The sequence below is a fragment of the Chrysochloris asiatica genome, unplaced genomic scaffold (assembly GCF_000296735.1).
Source record: "Chrysochloris asiatica unplaced genomic scaffold, ChrAsi1.0 scaffold00178, whole genome shotgun sequence".
In the NCBI taxonomy this organism is placed as follows: Eukaryota; Metazoa; Chordata; class Mammalia; order Afrosoricida; family Chrysochloridae; genus Chrysochloris; species Chrysochloris asiatica.
In genome coordinates, this window is record NW_006408696.1 from 3842805 (window position 1) to 3864330 (window position 21526).

General features: G+C 43.0%; 1 protein-coding gene and 1 pseudogene across 1 annotated transcript in view; one reads left to right on the top strand and one right to left on the bottom strand.

Moving 5' to 3' along the window:
• Positions 1 to 21526, top strand: part of NDE1 (nudE neurodevelopment protein 1) — a 48486-nt gene that overhangs the window by 24920 nt on the left and 2040 nt on the right. Inside the window, exons 4-7 of the mRNA XM_006871962.1 lie at positions 438 to 586; positions 15613 to 15749; positions 16843 to 17022; positions 19851 to 19942. Of these exons, the coding sequence (XP_006872024.1) occupies positions 438 to 586; positions 15613 to 15749; positions 16843 to 17022; positions 19851 to 19942 (558 nt within the window). The remainder of the gene's footprint in view (positions 1 to 437; positions 587 to 15612; positions 15750 to 16842; positions 17023 to 19850; positions 19943 to 21526) is intronic.
• LOC102831159 lies at positions 4382 to 5097 on the bottom strand (annotated as a pseudogene).

Consider the following 21526-nt stretch of genomic DNA (forward strand, 5'->3'; position numbering starts at 1 on the left):
CCTGGACGCCTCATGCAAATAGGATCTTCGTGAAGGCGGTTGGGTGCTTCCTGAATCCTCCAGAGGCCGCACGACCAGTTGCGGGAATGGTCAGGAAGGAAGCTTGCCGGACACTTAGTTAATCAGGACACAACTTCAAATGTCCCCCACCTGTGCCTTCATCTTTCTGCCACTCACTCAAGATTCCAAGTCCCAGACGAGAAGTTCTGCTGCCTGAACTTCGCCTTGCCTCCTAAAAGTTTTGGTTCTCCTCAGTGCAGTGCTGATCTTGGAGGTGGTGGGGTGGGCAGGAGCACAAGATGCTCAGTGGCTAAAACTGACAGTTGCTCACTATGGCAGTAGGCAGGAGGGACCTGAGTGTCTGTAAGGCGATAGTGAGAAAGAGACACGATTCCTCCAAGGCTGACCTCATTCACCCTGTCCCGTTTGCCCTTTAGGAGAAGTTTGAAATGCAGCATTCTGAAGGTTACCGGCAGATCTCGGCCTTGGAGGATGACCTTGCCCAGACAAAAGCAATTAAAGACCAATTGCAGAAATACATCCGAGAGCTGGAGCAAGCCAATGATGACTTGGAGAGAGCAAAAAGGTACGTCAGGAAAGAGAAAACTGGTTTGGGGGTTCCTTGTTTTGTTTTGTTTTCATCTCTTGCTGCCTCCCTCCCCCCCTCTCAATTCTATGAATTTTGTTGTTTTTGAGGATAAACACAGCCAAGCAAATAGGCAAATTCATTGAGTGTGGCGACGTGTTTTCAAGCTGTGCCCCCAATCTCACCTGTTCTGAGTTGTTCCTCCCACATTAGCATCCACCCATTGCCCTCTGAGGGTTCTGTCCAGTCTTCGCAGTGGCTGTTGTCAGTTTGCTCCCCTATGGAGAGTTCTTAAAAGAGCACAGCGCCGAAAACAGACCTTTTTTACTAGTTCAGCAAAACTGTTGTTTGGTTTAAGAAGACTTCAGGAGATTTTTTTCTTTTTTTTTTTTTTCCCTCTGTTTCAAAGTTTTAAAGATTATTTCCAGGTAATAGTTTCGGGGTGGTTTTAGAGCATTTTGTGTCTACTTTTGCTCCGGAGACCAGGCATCTATGTTAAATGTAGAGCGCCCAGGAGTCAGTGCACAGACCCATGCCTGGGAGAAGTGGTCAGCAGAGAGTACAAAGGAATGGTAGCAGTAAGTGCGACCAGTCCAAGGTGTTCTGCTGCTGTGGGTGGAAAGACGTCAGGCCAGACTTCCCGGAGGAGATGGCAGCTAGACTGAGGCCAGAGCACTTGAGAAAGAAGCAAGAGGAGCATGTGGTACAGGAGGGAGGAAAGAAAGACACATCTGCACCATCAGCATTTCTTAGCCTGCTGCTCCGTGCTGTGACGGAATACTAATAAACCCAAACCAAGTCACTGTCAATCAAGTCAATTCCATCCCCTAGTGACACCCTGTGGGACTGAGTAGAATTGCCCCTTTGGATTTCTGAGACTGTAAATCTCTTCGGGAGTAGTTAGTCTCATCTTTCTCACGTGGAGCAGCTGGTGGGTTTGAACTGCTGACCTTGTGGTTAACAGACCAATGTGTAACCCACTAAACCATCAGAAACAGTATATGGTTTGTTTTTTTAAGTGCTTAGCTGAGAGTAATTATTCAATAGTAACAACAGCTAACATTTATTGAATAATTTACTGTGAGCCAGGCACTTAAAAAAAACAACATACATGTTATTTTCTTTAGATATAATATGCATAGTGAAATGCACAAATGTTGTGCCTGCAGTTCCATGAACTTGAGAACCACACACATTCGTGTATCCTATGTTTGTGTTAAGATGTGGAACATTTTTATTGCCTGGAGTTCCTTGCAGTGTTTGAGTGGTTACTTTAAGGCTTATATTATATAGTCATTCCTCACTCTATGAATTCCCCTGCTCCCTATGGTGTGTTTGTAACTCCAGAACCAGACTTGTGCTAATTACACATTCATCCCCAACCTACACAGAAGCGATGGAAAAAACGGTCGCTCAACACACACATTCCCAGCTGAGGTCAAACAAGGCCACACTCTGCCTTCTTGTTGCAGTTAATTTGGTGTTATACTTTTCTCATTTCTGTGCTTTTTGTTGGTGATTTCTCTATTTAACATGGCCCTCAAACATAGTGTTGAAATACTGTTTGTTGTTGCTAAGTGCCGTGGTGTCGGTTTCCACTCCTAGCTACCCTGTATTGAATTTCCAAGGACTGGCTTGTGAGTTTCAACTGCTGACTTTGCCATTCAGCAGTGCCGCACATTATATCCTGCAGCACCACACCAGAACTCCCAAGTGCTGTTGAGTGTTCATATCAAAATGGTGTTGTGGCAGCAGCTTCTGAACCATCCCAGGGAGAGAGAATCACCATCATCATCTGTCCACTGCTGACTCCTCTGATAGGAGATTGAAATGTACCTCCTTTCTCCAACCTTTTTTTTTTTTTTAGCAGTTCTGATGCCAGCCACCCCTCCCACAGCCCACAGCTGGGCTCATTAATCCGTTGCAGCTGTTCTGCCACCGCCAATTCTTTTTTTTTAAACCACTCATCTTTATTGATAAAGTACACTCCTGTGCAGTCTTTACTCCCAGACATAATTAGAACCTTCTGTGTAAAATAAAAGGTAAGGGATAGAAACTGTCACTACATAACAAAGTAAATGCCTTTAAATTAAACACCAAGACCTTAAAAATTATATCCAAGCTAGAAAACCAAGACTAAATCAACCCTAGTTTTTTACTACAAAATTAATTATTAAGCAATGCTTTATAATAGAGCTTCCTCAATGAATTGCCTCAAATTTAAACTCAACTGTGTGACTTATTTCTTACTTGGGATAAAAACTATTTGAATTAATTTTGCCATCAAATTAAGGGATATTTTCCCCAAAAGCCATAAGAAAAGTTTAAAAACTCTCAATTATTTATAAAATATCAAATAAAGACCTTTGAGTTAGAAACAAAATATATTTACTGTTTGGACCATTAGCCAGTTTCTTTTACCTAAAGGTCTCTTTTACCTAAAACTTAAGATAGAATAATTCTGAAGTGAAAAGTAGCTTTGAATATTAGCAATATATTAAATTATACATAAATTAGATGAAGGAATACTTTAAAATATACATTAAAAGGTAGAATTTTTTATCTGCTAATTTAGTATTTAATATAACTATGTTAAAGCTTATTTGACATATTTTATAATCACAAAATAAGAAAACTTTAGGTTTCAATTGATAATAAACACATTTCTGTATTTGGTTGCCTTTTAAGTTTTTTTATGTACTAGATATTTGATAATTCATAAAATCACAAAATATACTTCTAAGTCCATAGATTTTCACCCCCTTTTGACTAAAGTTTGTGTGAGACCAAATAGTTTCTTGAAATTAAAGTTAACTTTTCACTGCTTATATTAGAAAGCAATTATTTAACGAACAGTAAAGGCCAGGGGAATTCCCAGTATTTTGAAATTACTATAGTTCGTGTGTTACATATCACACACTTCCACTGCTGGCTAAATGAGCTGCGTAACACTCTTCAAGATCAACCAAAGAAGAGAAAAATCTCATCTTCACTAATGACTTAGAACCATAACTTCCTTTCAAAGAAGTAGTTTAACCTACTAAGTATGTCTCTCAAAAAATCTGTCTTAGAAAGTAATACTCCTTCACTTTATTTCCTGAAATACTTCATATACTTAGTAAGTTATAAAAAATTGTTAGCCAAGTATCAATTAGGGTAAATTATCTAAAAGTAAATCACCTGTTTGTTTATGCTGAGTACAAAACATTCTTAAAGTCTTTAAAGCCCTTTTGACAAAAATTTCAATTAATGGGAAGGTAGACATGTAGTCACTAAAGCTGAAATCTTAGCTAGTTCATAAGCCATTTGTTAACTGAGACACCAAACAGGAAGGATAAACCTTAATATGAGGAACTTCATTCACATAGCCATGGCATAATTTGTATTTTAAAAATGGGATAATTCTATTAATCCCTAAACACTAACTAGAAATATTCAGATTTACCAAAATATCATCCGGAACTAGCCAAGAGTACTGCTGATAGCTCTCTCTATATTCAGCAGTTACTGTGAAACCCTTCATCTGTTCACCAATTAGAAACGGCTTAATGTCTGCCTTTCCATTATGTCTTGGAATTAAGTCAATGACCATTTAAATAATGTATTTTTGTTGTTGTTGTTATCCCTTAAACATGTTATTACCAGTATATACTATACATAGTATGTGTATAGATACATATAATATATAAAAACTTGATTGAGATTGATTTTTCTGTTATTCAATCATACATTTAGTAGGCCAGTCCCAGTGACTGTTTGGAGCCAATCCAAGAAACTCACATGCTTAGAAGCTCTTCAGCTCTTCCTTTGACTCAGGTCACTGTTGGTCACTAATGCTGACAGAGACATACTTTCTGATGTATCATCTTTCCTAAGGCTCAAAAATGATTCTCGGGTTATTTGAAGGATTTCTCTCAAACCTTTGTTTTCTTGTTCCTTGCAACCCTGTTGCTCATCAGTTGCAATGACTTTCCTCCTTACTGCTGCCATTTCAGGTATTTGGTCAACATGTGCTTGTAATTCATTCTGATTTGCTTCCAAGTGCCTCCTGTCCAGTCCATGCTGTGCTTCAAGGATGGGTCGAGATGTATCAAGGAAGAATCCTTCGGAGATATTAGGATGTACCATGCCAGTCTTGGAGTGCTGCTCTTTTAGCTTATTTTACCTGGATCGTCTTTTTTGCTTGCCAATAGTAGTCTAAACATTTGTTCTCAATATTTGCTCATTATAAGTTCCAAAGCAGACTGATGTTCTCCAGGGATGTATGTAATTCTTTGTTCTCTTGTAATTCTCTGATTTGTCTGTTTTCTTGCTGGATTCCCATAACTAATGTGGACCGTGGCTGGTGCCTTGCAACTTCATCAGGTTCTTGAATTTCTTCCTGCTTCTGCTTGCTGATTGAGAGCTGTGGTTTGTTCAGTGAGAGATTCTGTAGCATCATCACCATCATCTCTCAGTCTTTCAGCAAGAGCTCTGGCATCAGCAAGTGGCTTCTCAACTGTGCAACTCATTTCTAATGGAGTACCTGTGCAACTTCTCCAACAAGCAGACGCAGAATCGGATAGAGTTAGCAGAGAGTTAGTGGCAGAGGGGGACAAGGAGAACCCCATCATTATTGACCCCAGAAAACTTCCGCTGACTGCTTCTGATAAGCGCTCCATGAGTGCCTCAACATCACCCCACCTCCAGTTCTTACCATGACACACTAATGTCCCGTGTTACAGCGTCTCTGTCTCCTGGGTCTAGGAGGTTCTCAGCACAGGGACCCTGCTCCTTTCTTTTTGTAGTGATAGTGACGTCCTTCCCACCTTGCTCTGGGATTGGCTTCCTTTTAAGCCTAGCAGGATGGCAGAACTGACCAATCTCTTGATTAGGGCTTTATACACTTTATTTGTATGTGGCACTGTAGGATAAGCACTGGACTGCTAAGCATCAGATTGGCAGTTCAGACTTACCAGCTGCTCCTCGAAACCCTGTACAGGATCTTTTGAGTTGGCACTGACTTTACAGCATACTTAACAGCAGCACTCCCACAAGGGTGCCCTGCAGCTTATTTGCATTAGTAGCAACCTGTCCAAAAGCACTTTGTAGGCCAAAAGCACTTTATTTGCACAGTCCCACACAGTTATTTAAGGAGCTCTGGTAGCCTAGTGGTTACGAATCGGGCTGTGAACCTTAAGGTCAGCAGTTCGAAACTACCAGCCTCTCTGCAGGAGAAAGATGAAGCTTTCTACTCCCATAAAGATTTACACCCTCGGAAACCCTGTACAGGGTCGCTATGGGTCGGAACCTACTTGATGGCACTTAACAACAACAACAGCACAGTTATTTGGTGGGAGTTACAAGACCATAGTGAGAAAGGCCATATAAAAGCGATCTGTCGCTTTGCAGTTCCTAAGCACAAGAAAACTGATGTGCTTTACTGAGGCAATAGATGTATGGGTGTGTGTGCTAAATGTCACGCAGGCATGAGTTTATAATAGAGTTCAGTGGTAATGAATCAACAGAAGATAATAAATAATGATCTTTAAACAGAAGTACACATAAAACAATTGTATGTATTGATCACTAGATGAAAATGTGACCATAAGACACACAGGAACCTATTCTCTTACTAGCAATGAATGGTTCAGTACTTGCTAATTCAGTGTTCCAGGGAACGTTCTGGAACAACTAAGGAGGATCTGCTGTGTATCCTCCACTTTTCAGTGGCGCTGTGGTTTAATGCACTAGACTGCAAAGTTAGTGTGAACCGCAAGATTGGCGGGTCAAACACACCAGCTGCTCCTTGAAAATCTTATACAGGCTTGCAACCAACTCGACAGCACTTAGCAATAACAACATTGCAGTGTTAACTGTATTAGTCTTAATGTGGTATCACTTTGTGTAAAATGTAAACAACCTTGCAACCATCTCCATTTTGTGTTAAAACCAAAAGCCAAACCCACTGCCATATTGAGTCAGCTCCAACTCCTAGTGACCCTCCGCAGGGTTTCTGAGGCTGCAAGTCTTTATGGGAGCAGAAAGCCTCATGTTTCTCCTGGGGAGTGTTTGAACTGCCGACCTTGCAGTTGGCAGTCCAGTGCTTATTCTACAGCACCAAACCAGGACTCCTATCTCTATACTTTAGTTGTCAGTATTATGTCTACAAATGCTGTGAATATTCCATAATACATTATTATTTGTCTGCTTTAAGAAGTTATGTGTATTTCAGAGAAATTAAGGAGGTAAAATGGTAGTCTTTGTGCTGGGCTGCTAACTGCAAAGTCAGCAGTTCGAATCTACCAGTCACTCCCTGGGAAAAAGATGAGGCTTTCTGCTCCCATATAGGTTTACAGTCTCAGAAACCCTTTACAAGGTCGCTATAAGTCAGAGATGACTCCGCGGCACACAACCACCTCCACCATATTTACCCACGTATTTAAATTCTGGTATTCTTCATTCCTTCCCTTCAAGTCCAAAAACTTCTTTTAGTATTATTGTTCAGGTATGTTGGCAGGTGTACTAATTTTGGTTCATTTGAGTATTTTACATTTGGTATAGTATTCCGGACTGATGGGTTTTTGTTTTGTTTCCAGCACCTCACGCATGCTGTCCCACTATCCACTGGTGTTGTTTCTAATCCGAGGTTCGTGGGCATGTCTGTGATGTAACAGCTTCTCTGTACTTTTGGTTTTCTGCAGTGTCCTGATTTGCTGGGCACCGGTTATTTGTGTTTGTCTTTAGTTTGCTGAGATGCTTGAGTGTGTATTTATGTCATGTTAACCAGATCTAACTTTGATCTTTATTTCTTCAAGTATTTTTTTCAGCCCCATTCTTTCCTTTGCTTCCGGGAAGCCAGTTGCACACATTAGTGTTCGTTCCACAAGAGAGGGTTGACAACCTGCTTCGGTAAAGATGACAGCCAAGAAAACACTGCACAGAAATTCTCCTCCATAGTACCCGGGTCGTCATGACTCAGAATCAACTCAACAGCACTGCGTTCGTTTGGGGTTCTTTCTGTTGTTTTTCTCTCCCTTTTCTTCAGATTGGATGCTTTAGATTTACTGAACATTTTTTCTTTTCCAGTCTCCTCTTAAGCTCATTCAATGAATGTTTTATTTCAGACACTGTGTTTTCTAGTTTTAGACGTTCCGTTTAGTTCTCTTTGTACTATCTAGTTCTCTGTTGAGCTGGTGTAGCTACTCATTCACTCACTATCAGCATATTTTTCTTGACATCCTTGAGTGTAGCTATATTTGTTGTTGTTAGGTGACGTTGAGAAGGTTCCAACTCATAGCGACCCTGTGCACAGCAGCACGAAACGCTGCCGTGGCCTGTCCATCCTCACCATGCTGTTAGGTTTGAGCCCGTTGTTGCTACTACTGTGTTCGTCTCATTGGGGAGCTTCCTCTTTTTTGTTGAACCTCTACTTCTCCAGGCATGTTGTTCTCCAAGGACTGGTCCCTTCTGACAATGTGTCCAAAGTTCAGAAGGCGAAGCCTTGCCATTACGTTCTCCTTTCTAAAGAACTTGCTGGCCGTACTTCTTCAGTGCTGGTGAGCTGTGGACTTGAAATCCTATGTGGAGTTCCTGAGTCTAAATCTTTACAGGAGCTGAAAGCCTCATCTTTCTTTGGTGGAGTGCTGGTAGACCTGAAACTCTGCTTCAGTGAAGCCCTCCCAAGGCTCCTTGTACTTCATTAGTGGTGGGGATGGTGGTGTGCATTCGAGTCACTTCCAACTTATTAGTGACACTGTATAGGTTTCTCTGGTGTGGCACTTTAGGATAAACAGTAGACTGCTAACCACAAGGTCAGCAGTTCAAACCCACCATCTGCTTTCAGAAACCCTGATGTGATGCTGTGGGTTAATGTGTGGACTACAAAGTCCGATTGAATCACAAGGTAAGCAGTTTAAATTCACCAGCCACTCCTTGGAAACCTTATACAGGGTCACTATGAGTCGGAACCGACTTGACAGCACTTAACAATAACAACAACAACATAGCTACAGGGTCTCTGTGATTCAGAATGGACTGACAGTACACAACAAGAGCAGTAGGGTTTCCAAGGCTGTAAATCTTGACAGGAACAGAAAGCTTCATCTTTCTTCCACTGAGTAACTGGTAGATTGGAACTGCTAACAGTGCTGTTAGTAGCCCAGCCTATAATCCACTACGCTACAGGGCTTCTTGTACGTCTTTAGTTGTTGTTGTTGTTATGTCTGTGGAGTCGGTCCAACATATAGCAACCCTGTGCTGTTAAATCTTTACAGGAGTAGAAAGCCTCATCTTTCTCCTGCGGAGCCACTGGTAGTTTCAAACTGCTGACCTTGAAATTAGCAACCCGAGTCGTAACCACTACACTACCAGAACTCCTTCTTTAGTAGCTACTTTAAACTCCTTTACTGCTAGTTTTGACATCCAGGTTATTTTAGGGTTGTTGTTGTTAAGTGCCATTGAATCAGTTCCGACCCACAGCGACTCTGTATTAGGTTTCCAAGGAGTGGCTGGTGAGTTTGAATCGCTGACCTTACCCTACAATTGTTTTCCCGTACTTCCCATTTCTCTTGAGTATATGTTGCTAGTTGCCATAGAGTCCGTTCCACCTCACAGCACCCTTACCTGTAGCAGCAGGAGCCATTGCCTATACCTATGCCATCATCACAGTCAGTGGCATATTAGAGCCCAATGTGTACCACCACACCAATCCATATTCTGCAGGGCTTCCCCCCATTTCCAGCTGATCCTCCACCTTATCAAACAGAATGTCCTTTATCCTTTCAACATGACCAAAGTAAGCAAGACAAAGTCTAGCCATCCTTCCTTCTAAGGAGCATTCTGTTGCTTCTTCCAAAACTGATTTGATTGTTCTTCTAGCTGGCCACTATGTACTGTTCTTTGCCAACACCACAATTTCCATGTGTCACATATCCTTCAATTGTCTTTTCTCATCACACAGCTTTTGCAGGCATCTGACGTGACTGAAAAGACCATGTCAGGCGCAAAGTGACATCTGGAGTCTGTTGTTGACTTTGTTTCCTTGTCTTAGCAGGCTATTGATTTGACTGAACTCAAACTCCAGTTTCTGTCTATAGCCTTAGCTGGGCTGCTTCGAGTCAGCCTTGCCACATGCCTACTTTTTCCTGTTTTAAATCGTTCAGCATTCCCTTGTTCTGTTGTTGCAGTGACTGCCTCATTGATCCATGTACCGATTCCATGTGAGCACAATTAAGTGTTTTAGAATTACCATTCTTTGCAACATTATCCATGATTTGTGACTTGGGCGTATGTTTGATTTCAGGCAAGCTGCTGAAACGCCATCATTTCCTTTTATATGTTGTTGTGACGTGCCTTGGAGTCGTTTCTAACTCATAGCGACCCTGTATTGGGTTTGCGGGGATTGGCTGGTGAGCCTGAACTGCTGATCCTGCAGTTCAAACCGACCTTATCGTTAGGCACATTAACCCGCAGCGCCACACCAGGACTCCTTTTATATTTCGTTGATCAAAGCAAGTCATATGTCATTGTCATCAGTTTTGAGTGCCGTTGGGTCGGCTCCATGACTGTAAGTCTTTGTGGGAGCAGAAAGGCTCATCTTTCTCCTGAAGAGGAACTGGTGGGCTTGAACTGCTGATCTTGTGGTTTGAAGTCTACTGTTTATCCTCATTCCAGCCATATTGAGGCTGTGGATCCAGGGAAGGGCGAGAAATTGGGGCCAATGATAGAGTTAATCACACAGAGATAGTATGTTCACTGGGTGCAAACAGATCCTAGAGGCTGTAAAAAGGTTCATGGAAGAATTCCACTTTCATTTCCCATAAATTTTTTTGAAGCCCACTTGTATACAGAGAGGTAAGCAATGAAAAGTCTCCCTGCAGGTGAAATTACACCAGCAAATTGATCAGTCTTTACTTTTTTGGCTTCTAATTTCCTTTCTCTCTTTTTAGAGTTTCTTCATGTAAATTCTAGCAAATAAAAATAGCAAGTCTTATTTTCTATGTCCCCTTTTCCTTTGTACGAAAGATAGCCTTCTGTAGTCATTGTCCTGTGTCTTGCTTTTTCACATAATAGATCTTTGAGATTGTCTGTATTAGGACACAAAATATTCTTTGTTCACCCCTCCCTACCCTCCCCAATGCATCATGTTTTATTGTATGGTTACATCATAGTTTCTTTTCCAGTCTGCTCCCGTGAAGACTACAGCTTTGGAAACCCTAGGGTGCACTTCTACTCTGCATTTAACAGCTAAGGCTTTGATTTTGGTGTTGGGTTGATGGATATCTGCTGTGTTTCCGTTCTTTTGCAGGGGTTAGCTTTGCTTTAATGAATAAGCTAGGCAGATCTATATCTTAGAATAAACTCATGGAAGTCACATGACTGAGTCAAAGGATACATGAATATGAGATGTGGATAGGTAATGCTGACTTGCTCTGTGTTGGTACAGTTTACAGTCCTACCGGCTGTGTATGTGACTGGTCTCAGGTAGCCTCATTAACACAATGGCTGTAGAACATGGGGTTTGTGGCAATCTCATAGGTGAGAAGAGGGTTCATTTCTGAACTGTGAGTGAACCCTGGGTTTCTTGATGTATTTAAGATCTGTTTTATTCCTTTTTCTATCACTCTGTGTATCTTTATATATATGAAAATTGCATTATTAGGAGTTTGTTTCATTAAGTTCTATGGTTTCTTTATGTAGTGGTGGTACAAATTAAAAACATTTTCTCAGTTTGTCTTTTGTCTTCCAGCTTTGGTTAGCTTGTGTTTTATTGAACAGATTTTATGTTTTTTTATGTAATCAAATTTTCAGTTTTCTGTTACGAGTTTTAGAAAGCTTCAATTAGAAGAACTTTCTGTTAAAAAAAAAAAAAGCTTATGTTTTTTTCCTCCTCTTTTCCCTCTCCTGTCTTCATTCATTTTTAAAAATGTTTTCTTTTTAAAGATGTCCTTTATTCATATTCTGGTCAAATGTCGGAGAGCTGATTGTTGGGATCAAATGAGGTACAGGCTCAATGAATCGCCACCATAGAATGAAAGTCAGTGGACTTCTGTAATGCAGAAATTCCATGAAAGAATTTTTAATGCTTGTAAGTACTGCAAGAATACTTTTTGTTCAGTGTGTGAATGTTAAAATACCAAAAATGTTTACACTGACTAAGATGGGCTGTATTTAATTTTATATTCCCATGCATTGTATTGTAACCCATAGATTTTTAAAGTATTTATTGGCCAGAAAAGGATATGTTTTTGGTTATTGAGTATCTTCTTAATAATTCATATTTACTGAAAATTATTTCCATCTTTACCTTTTCTCAAGGTCTCTATCTGTTGTTATTGTTCTTGTTAAGTGCCAGTCACCTCTGAGCCACAGCAACCCTGTTCACAACAGAAGGAAACCCCACCTGCTCCTGTGCCCTCCGCACAATGTGCTGTGCTTGAGCTCATTGTTGCTACTGCGGTGCCAGTAGAGCTCATTGAGGATCTCCCGGTTTTACACTGCCCCTCCATGTTACCAAGCAGGCTGTCCTTCTCCAGGGATTGACTAGGTCCCGTCTGATAATATGTTTGAAGTATTTGAGACAAACTCTGGCCATCTTGGCTTCTCTAAGGAGCATTCTTCTGGTTGTACTTCTAACACAGATTTATTTGTTCTTCTGGCAGTCTATGGTACCTTTAATATTCTTCATCAACACCATAACTCAAATGCATCCGTTTTTCTATGGTCTTCCTTATTCATTGTCTAACTTACACATGGATATGAAGCGATTGAAAGTACCATGGCTTTTGTCAGGTGCAGCTTAGTCCTCAAATCGACATCTTTGCTCTTGATCACTTCAGAGATCTTGTGCAGCAGATTTGCCTAATGCAAATTCTTTGATTTCCTGACTGCTGTTTCCGTGAGTGTTGACGGTGGATCCAAGCAAAGTGAAGTCTTTGACAACTTCAATCTTTTCTCCATTGATCATGATGTGATTTATTGGTGCAGTGGTGAGGATTTTCTTTCCATTGAGGTGCAACCCATATTGAAGGTTGTGGTCTTTGACCTTCATCAGTAAGTATTTTAAGTATTTTTCACTTTCAGAAAACAAGGTTGTATCATCTGCATATCTCAAGTTGTTAATGAGCCTTCCTCTAGTCCTAATGCCACATTCTTCTGCAAATCCTCCGTCTCGGATTATTTGCTCAGCATACAGATTGAATAAGTATGGTGAAAGAACCCTACAACCGTAGTGCACACCTTTCCTGATTTGAAACTATTCAGTGTCCCCTTGTTCTGTTCAAACAGCAGCTGCTTGATCTATGTACAGGTTCCTTATGAACACCATTGTTCCAGAATACTCATTCTTCACGATGTTGTCCATAGCTTGTCATGATCCACACAGTCAAAAAGCCTTTGCATAGTCAATAAAGCACAAGTTTACGTCTTTCTGGTATTCTCTGCTTTCAGCCAAGATCTGTCTGATGTCAGCAGTGATAACCCTCAGTCCACATCCTTGTCTGAAGCCATCTTGAACCTCTGGCACTTCAGTGTCAATGTGTTGCTGCAGCTATTTTTGAATTACCTTTAGCAAAATTTTACTTGATTGTGATATTAATGGTATTGTCTTATGATTTCCACATTCTATTGGGTTACCCCTCTTCGGAATGGGCACAAATGTGAATCTTTTCCCATCAGTAGTACGCCAGGTAACTGTCTTCCAAATTTCTTGGCATAGATGAGAGAGTGCCTCCAGTGCTGCATTCATTGGTTGAAAGATTTCAGCTTGTCTTTTGTCAATTCCCGGAGCCTTGTTCTTTGCCAATGCCTCCAATGCATGTTGGACATCTTCCTTCAGTACCTTTGGCTCTTGATCATATGTTGCCTCTTGAAACGGTTGAGCATCAACCATTTCTATCTTCTTTTGATTCTTTCTGAATCATTCAGTATTTTGACCAGTGAGTCCTTCAGAATTATAAGTCGAGGCTTATTTTAACTTGAGAAATGCTGAGTGTATTCTTCTTTTTGTTTTTCTAACTCCAAGTCTGTACACATTTCATTATAAGATCTGACTTTGTCTTCTTAAGCTGCCCTTTGTGATGTTCTGTTTAGCTCTTTTACCTCCTCATTTCTTCCATTCGCCTATGCTGGAGAACAAGTTTCAGAATCTCTTCTGAAATCCATTTTGGTCTTTTCCTTCTTTCTTGTCTTCGTAATGACCTTTTGCTTTCTCCCAATATGATGTTCTTGATGTCATCCCACAATTCTTCTGATCTTCAGTCATTAGTGTCTAATGCATCAAATCTGTACTTGAGATGACCTCTAAATTCAGATGGGGTATGTTCAATGTCATATTTGACTCTTGTGGACTTGTTTTCATTTTCTTTAGCTGCAGCCTGAACTTGAATGTGTTTGCACACTGTTTGCAGAGAGAATGCTGCGTCGAGGTGGTGGGTTGCAGGGCAGCGAGGCTAGAGCATTTTTCAAGGCAACTGAGAGATTAAAAGCACGCTGGTGGCCTACTGGTTAAGGGCTCGGCTAGTCACCACAGGTCAGTGGTTGAGACACAGCAGCAGCTCCCTGGGAGGAAGACGTGTGGCAGTCTGCTTCCTAAAGATGACAGCCTGGGGAACCCGGTGTAGTTCTGTCCCTTAAGATCCCTATGTGTTGGAACATCAGGGCAGTGGCAGTGGACAGTGGGTGGAGATGTTGAAGACAGCCTCTTCTACCTGCTTAAATCAGGACTTCGAATTGGTCTGTTCTGGTTCTACCCCTTTCTGAGAATTTGCATTTCCATCCCAGAAATACTGACTTCAAGACCTGCGTTTTAACCAGTGATTCTTACAGATCCCCTGCTCAATCTTATCTAGATATGTTCACCCAAGTCAATATGTGGGGTGGTGATGGCTGTGTGCCTTCAAGTCGATTCCAACTCCGAGCGACCCTGTGTAGGGTTCCCAAGGCTGTAAATGGGAGCAGGAAGCCTCATCTTTCTGCAGAGGAACAGCTGGTAGATTTGAACTGCTGACCTTGACGTTAGTAGCCCAACTCATAATCCACTATGCTGTCAAGGCTCCTTATATTTAGGTTGTTTTTGAGTGCCTTCGAGTCAGTTTCAACCCATAGTTATTTTGTATGGGTTTCCAAGGAGTGATTGGTGAGCTTGAACCGCCAACCTTTGCTTCAAACTGACTTTATAGTCCAGCACATTAACCCACAGTGCTACACTGGGAAAAGTGAATTTCTCAGTAGGGGGTTGAACCAGAATAGACTAGTTTGCAGCCCAGGTTTAAATTAGCTACTTTATTACTAAGTTGTATATACATTTTATTAGGACATTCTGAAAACAAGCTGGTATCCTGAATTCCCAAGAGAAGATACAGCAATATATATGTGTGTGTGTGTTTTGGGACTATACAGAGGGACTTCAAAAAGTTCTATGGAAAATCCCATTATTCTATTTTTCTACAAGTTTGTTGAACATGTCATCATGGTGTGGTGCTATAGGATCAGCACTGGACTGTTAACCACAAGGTTGGCAGGTCGAATCCACCATCTACTTCTTGGAAACTCTATCCAGGGTCTCTGTGAGTCAGAACTCATGACTCAACAGCACGTAACAACAGTAAAGTCTAGCGGAGCCTGGTGATGCTGATGCTGTGGGTTAAACACTTGACTGCTCGTTGAAACATTGCTTGTTGGAACCCACCAGCCACTGCAAGAGAGATGTGGCTGTCTGCTTCCTTAAAGATGACTGCCTTGGAACCCACAGGGCATCTCTACTCTGAGACTGTCCAGCAGGCAGTGGGGTTCTGAGGAGGCTTGAAGCTCATTGGGAGTGCCGTGTGTGCATCATCATGCTGTATTTCTGGTAGTGGTGTCAATTCCTGTTCTGCAGGTGAAGAGTGTGAGTCCCTGAGATGCTTAGTGACTTGCTCAGTGGGCTTGTGACATCTAGGAAGTGGCAGTGTGGGGATTTCTGACTCTAGAGCCCCTCAGCCTCTTTGTCTCCTGGGTCTGCAGGCTGCAAATGACTCCCTGGGCTACTCTTGTTTTCTCCCACTCAGAGCCACGATCATGTCCCTGGAAGACTTTGAGCAGCGTTTGAATCAAGCCATTGAACGAAACGCTTTCCTGGAGAGCGAGCTTGACGAGAAGGAAAATCTCCTGGAATCTGTCCAGCGGCTGAAGGATGAAGCCAGAGGTCAGGAGGCACGTGTGCTGTCCCCTCGGTCTGTGTGACTTAGAGCTAAGAACAGCTGGTTACCCAACCTTATAAGGGTCCTGGTGGGCGTTGATGGAAGCCGTTCTGGGGCACACAGGTGATGCCCATGTGATGGGTTGGTTCTGCCAGGCAGCAGAATTCCCTTCAGGGGCAATTCCTCGGGTCTCTCACTCGGTGGGAGCACAGGGTTGTGTGGGAAAAGCCTTCTGTTGGTGGAATTGCTGACCAATCGGGCATCTGTCTTGGACTCTGAAAGCTCATCCGTATTTGCTCGTTGGAGGTTAGCACTTCCTGGAGCAGGAGAACTTTGAAACCGTAATGAGACAGGAGGTACTCCTCCAAGCTGGGCTGTGGAGAGGTTTTACAAAATCACAATTCATTATAGCATAGGTAGGTACTGACTGCAGCGGTGGATGGGGGATGAAAAAGAAGGCACTTGTCAATTTAAAAGAGAGCCGTTCCAGAATGCCCGCTGTCTGTAGTGGTTAAAGAAACCACACCGATTGATTCTGTGCAAGGTCACATTGTGACTGCAATGATTGCCACCTTAGATGGCCATGACGTGCCACTCTAGGGAGGGGACTGGACAGTAGGTGTTCTGTGTGACCATTATTCATCTTATACATCAAGTAAACATGCAATACCCACAAATGGCACATAGGGAACGGCAGAGAAAAAGGGTGGGAAAGCTGTCCCAGTTGCCGTCATGTTGAATGAGTGTGAGGAGGTGACAGTATTTTCGCTTCGTGTTCTGGGTACACTGTGGCGCTGGAATGCCTGGAGAACAGAGAGGGGAAAGAAGTACAGTTATCAGCTTGTCATTGTCATAGCTGGGTTTTGTTTGTTTGAGTTGAAAACTTAGTTTTTGACTCACCTTTAAAAGTCTTACTGTTTTTACAAGTCTGTTAGGGCCCGTGGGTTCTTTTCATGCCCCCTAGAGTTTTCCACCTTGGTGAGTCTCTTTTCCCACCAGTGTCTCCTGTTGATCCCCCAACCCCATCCCTCCGACCCCCGTTCAAAGCTAGGACTTAACCTCAGAAGAGTCTGATCTTCTGACCACTCTCCTGCTCAGATTTGCGGCAGGAATTGGCGGTACAGCAGAAGCAGGAGAAGCCGCGGACGCCCATGCCCAGCGCACTGGAGGCTGAGAAGACAGACACGGCTGTGCAGGCCACTGGCTCCGTGCCGTCCACGCCCGCAGCCCATCGAGGACCCAGTTCCAGCTTGAACACCCCAGCGACCTTCAGACGTGGTGAGGGCAAAGGGAGTGAAGCTCCCCAGGGTGAGAACTTGGGTGAGAGACGGCGTTTGGACCAGGCCATCCAGAGAAGGGGAGCAGACAGGGCCGAATGGAGAGGGACATGCGTCACAGGTGTGAGGTAGCAGCGGGCAATGGAGTCTCTGCTGCCCCTCTCCTCAACCACAAGGAGTATGGCCCAGTGTTAGCAGGACTCCTGGTTTGGGGCTGCAGGATAGGTGCTGGGTTGCTAACAACAAGGTCAGTGGTTCAAACCTGCTAGCCACTCCTCAGAAGCCCTGTATATAGGGTCACTGTGAGTCAGAAATGACACGCCAGCACTGACTGACAGTCACTCACAATTAATAGACGAAGGAGCTCTGGCAGTGCAGTGGGTAAAGCACTGGGCTGCTAAATATGAGATGAGTTATTCAAACCTACCAGCCTCTGGTGGGAGAAAGATGATGCTGTCTGCTCCCATAGACATTGAGTCTCAGGAGCCCTACGAGCAGCTCCACTCTGCACTGTGAGGAGAGTATGGCTAACTATTGGTCAGAATCAGCTCAGCAGCTGTGGGTACTAACCAATTGTTTCATTTTCCACCAGATGTTTAGAGAGCTTCTCTTTTGAATATGAAATCTCCCAAATGTAAAATGTCAGTAACAGGATACAATTTTTAAAAAGTTTTTGTGGGCCCAGCAGTACAACCATCTGCAGAAACTGGCTATAACCTTTGGACCCCCAGATTCTAAGCTGTGTCATGTGGCCACACCCAAGCTGTGTCATGTGGCCACTGGACGACATGTAACCATAGCAGGCCGCTTGCTGATGCTCCGTCTGGCTGGCTTTCCTGCATCTTCGCTGCAGCCCCATGATGCAGGGACTGTTGTTACTCCTGTGTGGGGGCGAGGAACTTAGCTGGAGTTCCACAGCTGGTAACTGGCAGAGTAAGTTCTCCCCCGCCAGACAGCGTGGTGTGGCGTTCTATACCATACCCTGCCTTACCCCGTGAGGAGCCCTGGTAGTGCAGAGGTTAAATACTGGATTGGGAACTCTGGAAAAAAGACCAGATTGTCTGTTTCATTAAAACGACAGCCTTGGGAGCTCTGCAAGGCAGCTTGCCTGGGTCCTACAGCAATGGGGTAATGGGTTTGACCCTTTTAACTTATTCCCTAGCGATGAAGAAAATGGTGAGTTTCCAGAATCCCAGCCTAGAGCTGTTTTACCCCTGTGCATCCTGCAAAGATGTTCAGCCTCAGAAACCCTATACAGGGTTGCTCTGAGACAGAACCGGCTTGATGATGCTTGTTGAAATCCACCTCCATGTCATAGGTCTGGGAGGGACCTGAGCACCTACGTTTCTAACAGATGCCCAGGGCTGATGCTGATGCTGTTGGTTTGTGGGCCATGAGTTGAAAGTGAGGCTGTGTCCAGTTACAAACCTTCTAAACACGCATGCTCTGTAGTTGTCTGCGCATCTGTCCATATGAGAACGAGTCCAAAAGTAAAGCTACTAGGGTTCCAGCTCAAACCTAACACAGGTGTATTCCCATCACAATCCGTTTTAGCATGCCTGTCAGATGTCAGTGGATGACTACAGATAAGTTCTCTCCGTAATTTACTTGCCTTAGTCTCATTCGGTTGCCTTTAAAGAAAGGTCCAGTCACAACCATGACTTCTGAGGGGATCTTCTGGGCTAGTTACATTCAAGGCAAAGAGGTCAAACCCAGAAGGTTAAAGCGGCTGTTTTGGAATTCTAAAGGGGTCACCTTGATAGATTTTCTCAAAGAACACAGGATAATCACATGGGCTTATTATGGAGAAGTTTAAGAGAATGGAAAACCTCATGTGTGAGGAAAAAGGCCAGGAAAGTAGTCCTGGGGACTTTTCCCATCATGGCAGTGCACCTGTTTGTTCTTCACAGGTAACAGGCTGTTAGGAAACTGTACTCCACCCTCAATCCCTGAGCTTACCCATTCAGATTTCTTTCCCCGGCCCCAAATTCAGAATTAACTATTTTAAATCTGTAGAATTTCAAGAGGATTTGTTTTGGTTTCATTTTTACAAGTTGTAAGTAATAGATGTCGTCGAGTTGGTTCTCACTCATCCCTGTAAAACAGACCCACACCGTGGCCGGCTCTGAGCCATCCTCACAATTGCTGCTGTGTTGGAGCCATTGTACTCAGTGTGTCAGTTCAGCTCACTTGAGGGTCTTCCTCTTTTTGCTGACTCCTATTTTACCTCATGTGATGTCCTTCTCCAGGGACTGGTCCCCTCGGCTCACATGTCCAAAGTACATCAGAAGAAGTCTGTCCATCCTGACTTCTAAGGAGCATTCTAGCTGTTCTTCTTCCAAGACAGATTTGTGTGTTCTTCTGGCAGTCCATGGTACTTCCGGTATTCTTCAGCACCACAACTCAAATGCATGAATTCTTCCTTCCGACATCTTACTGAATGTCCACCTTTTGCATGTTTATATGAGGTGATTAGAAATACCATGATTTGGGTCAGGTGCACCTTAGCCTGCAAAGTGATGTCTTTGTTTTTGTATGACTTTCAAGAGGTCTTTTCCCAACGTAGTCTATCACTTGATTGCTTGACTGCTGCTTCCATGTGCATTTAAAAAGAATGACATGTAAAAATAAGTGTTTACTCTGGTCATCGGAAGAACTTGAAAACTTGGTCATCAGAGAAACTCATGTGCACAGTGAGGTAATGGGTAATGAGGAAGATGTCAGCTCCCCTTTTCCTGCCCACAATTCCTCATTTTGAGATGTTAGTACGCAGCGATTACTACAGGTTAAAGTTGTATACACGCGCCCATCCCCTCTTGTACTTCCCAGGTCTGGATGACTCCAGTGGTGGGACCCCCCTCACACCGGCGGCCCGGATATCTGCCCTCAACATTGTGGGAGACCTGCTGCGGAAAGTAGGGGTAAGACTGGGTTCAAGGTGGCTTTTTGCCCCTCTTTAGGGATGTGTGGGAGATTTTAATTCACTGGTTCCTTCCTTGCTTGAAGGGAGCCCTCCTTCCTATGTGTTAGTGTGGCTCTGAGAGGCGTTAGAGCTAAGTAGCTCTCGTCTTTAATTTTAGACAAGAGAGCCTGTGTCTCAGTCAGAGTCCTCCAGAGAGACATCTCCAGTAAGCGGGGGTTGGGTGTGGGAATGAGCGAGGGAGCTTCAAAAAGTTCATGGGAAAATGGAATGGAAAAATGATTGAATTTTTCCAGGAACATTTTGAAGAAAGAGAGCATCCTATGGAAATTGGGTCTTTGCTTCTTGGATCTCTTTCTCTGTGTAATTTTTTCTTTAGTCCACTGGGAAATTTGAATGGTGTCTGTGTGTTGTTGTTTTTTTAATTTGAGGAAACTGAGAGACATTTAAAATTTCTCTCTTTCTCAGGGAGAATCTGGAAAGGATACCGTGAGCTTGATGTCATAGGTTTTAATTATAAGGAGGAGATCTTTTTGCAGAAGAAATAGCATAGGTATTTTCTATAGCTCTCTCCTTTCCTTTGACAATTTGTGCCTGGAAGGCCACATAAGTTCAACCCTGCCAGCTTGTCTTTTGACAACTAGAACGTAATAGGTGCTGTAGCTCATGACTTAAGTTTTGGCTTTTGGGTTGTCTGAGTGTCTGTTGTGTGAGCAGATCTCAGTGTATTTACAGTTAATATTATAGAGACATGGCGGGTCTCGGTGTCCTTTTGATTTCTGAAAGCGAACATCCTTGTACATGTTAACAAGACAAACAAAAGAACAAAGGATTTTATGTTGATTATAGACAGCAGAGTTATGGTGTGGTGCTGTAGGGTAAACACTGGACTGGTAACCACAAGGTCGGCGGCTCAACCCCACAGTCGCTCCTTGGAAACCCCCTATAAAGGGTTGCCGTGAGTCAGAACCACCTCAACGGCACTTAATAACAACATAAACAGAGGTGACTAATAGGTAAATGGGAAAATGACACGGTGGTATCAGGCCTCATGTAACTTCAGCAGGGGGTTAGTGCAAATCAAGATCAGCTCATGCCTGCTTCCTTTGAGGTAGAAGAAGATTCCAAGGTAGAATCCCCTTGGAATTCTAAAACACAGGTTTTGAAAACCACTATTTCAGATTCATTTCTCTGTGGACTTTGATGAGAGAGAATAGTTTTTGTTGTAATGTTATCATGAGAAAGCGAAGCATGTATCTTAGGGTTCCCTAGAGAAACATGAGGTGTAAGGATGTGTTGTATACACAAGGTTAAGTCAAAAAGTACTGCTATTGGGCTCCAGTTCATACATACACAGGCTTATCCCAAACCAAACCTGTCTCTGCCACCACTAACATGTTCTCTAATAGTCTGCTTAGCTTGGTCTCATTAAGGTGCCTTGAAAGAACAAGTTCAATTAAGACAGGGTCTTCTGGAGAGGATCTGCTAGGCTAGTTAAATTCAAGGCAGGTCAGCTCAGAAGGTTATGTTGTTGTTATGTGCTGTCGACCCCATATAGGGTTTCCAAGGAATAGCTGGTGGGTTT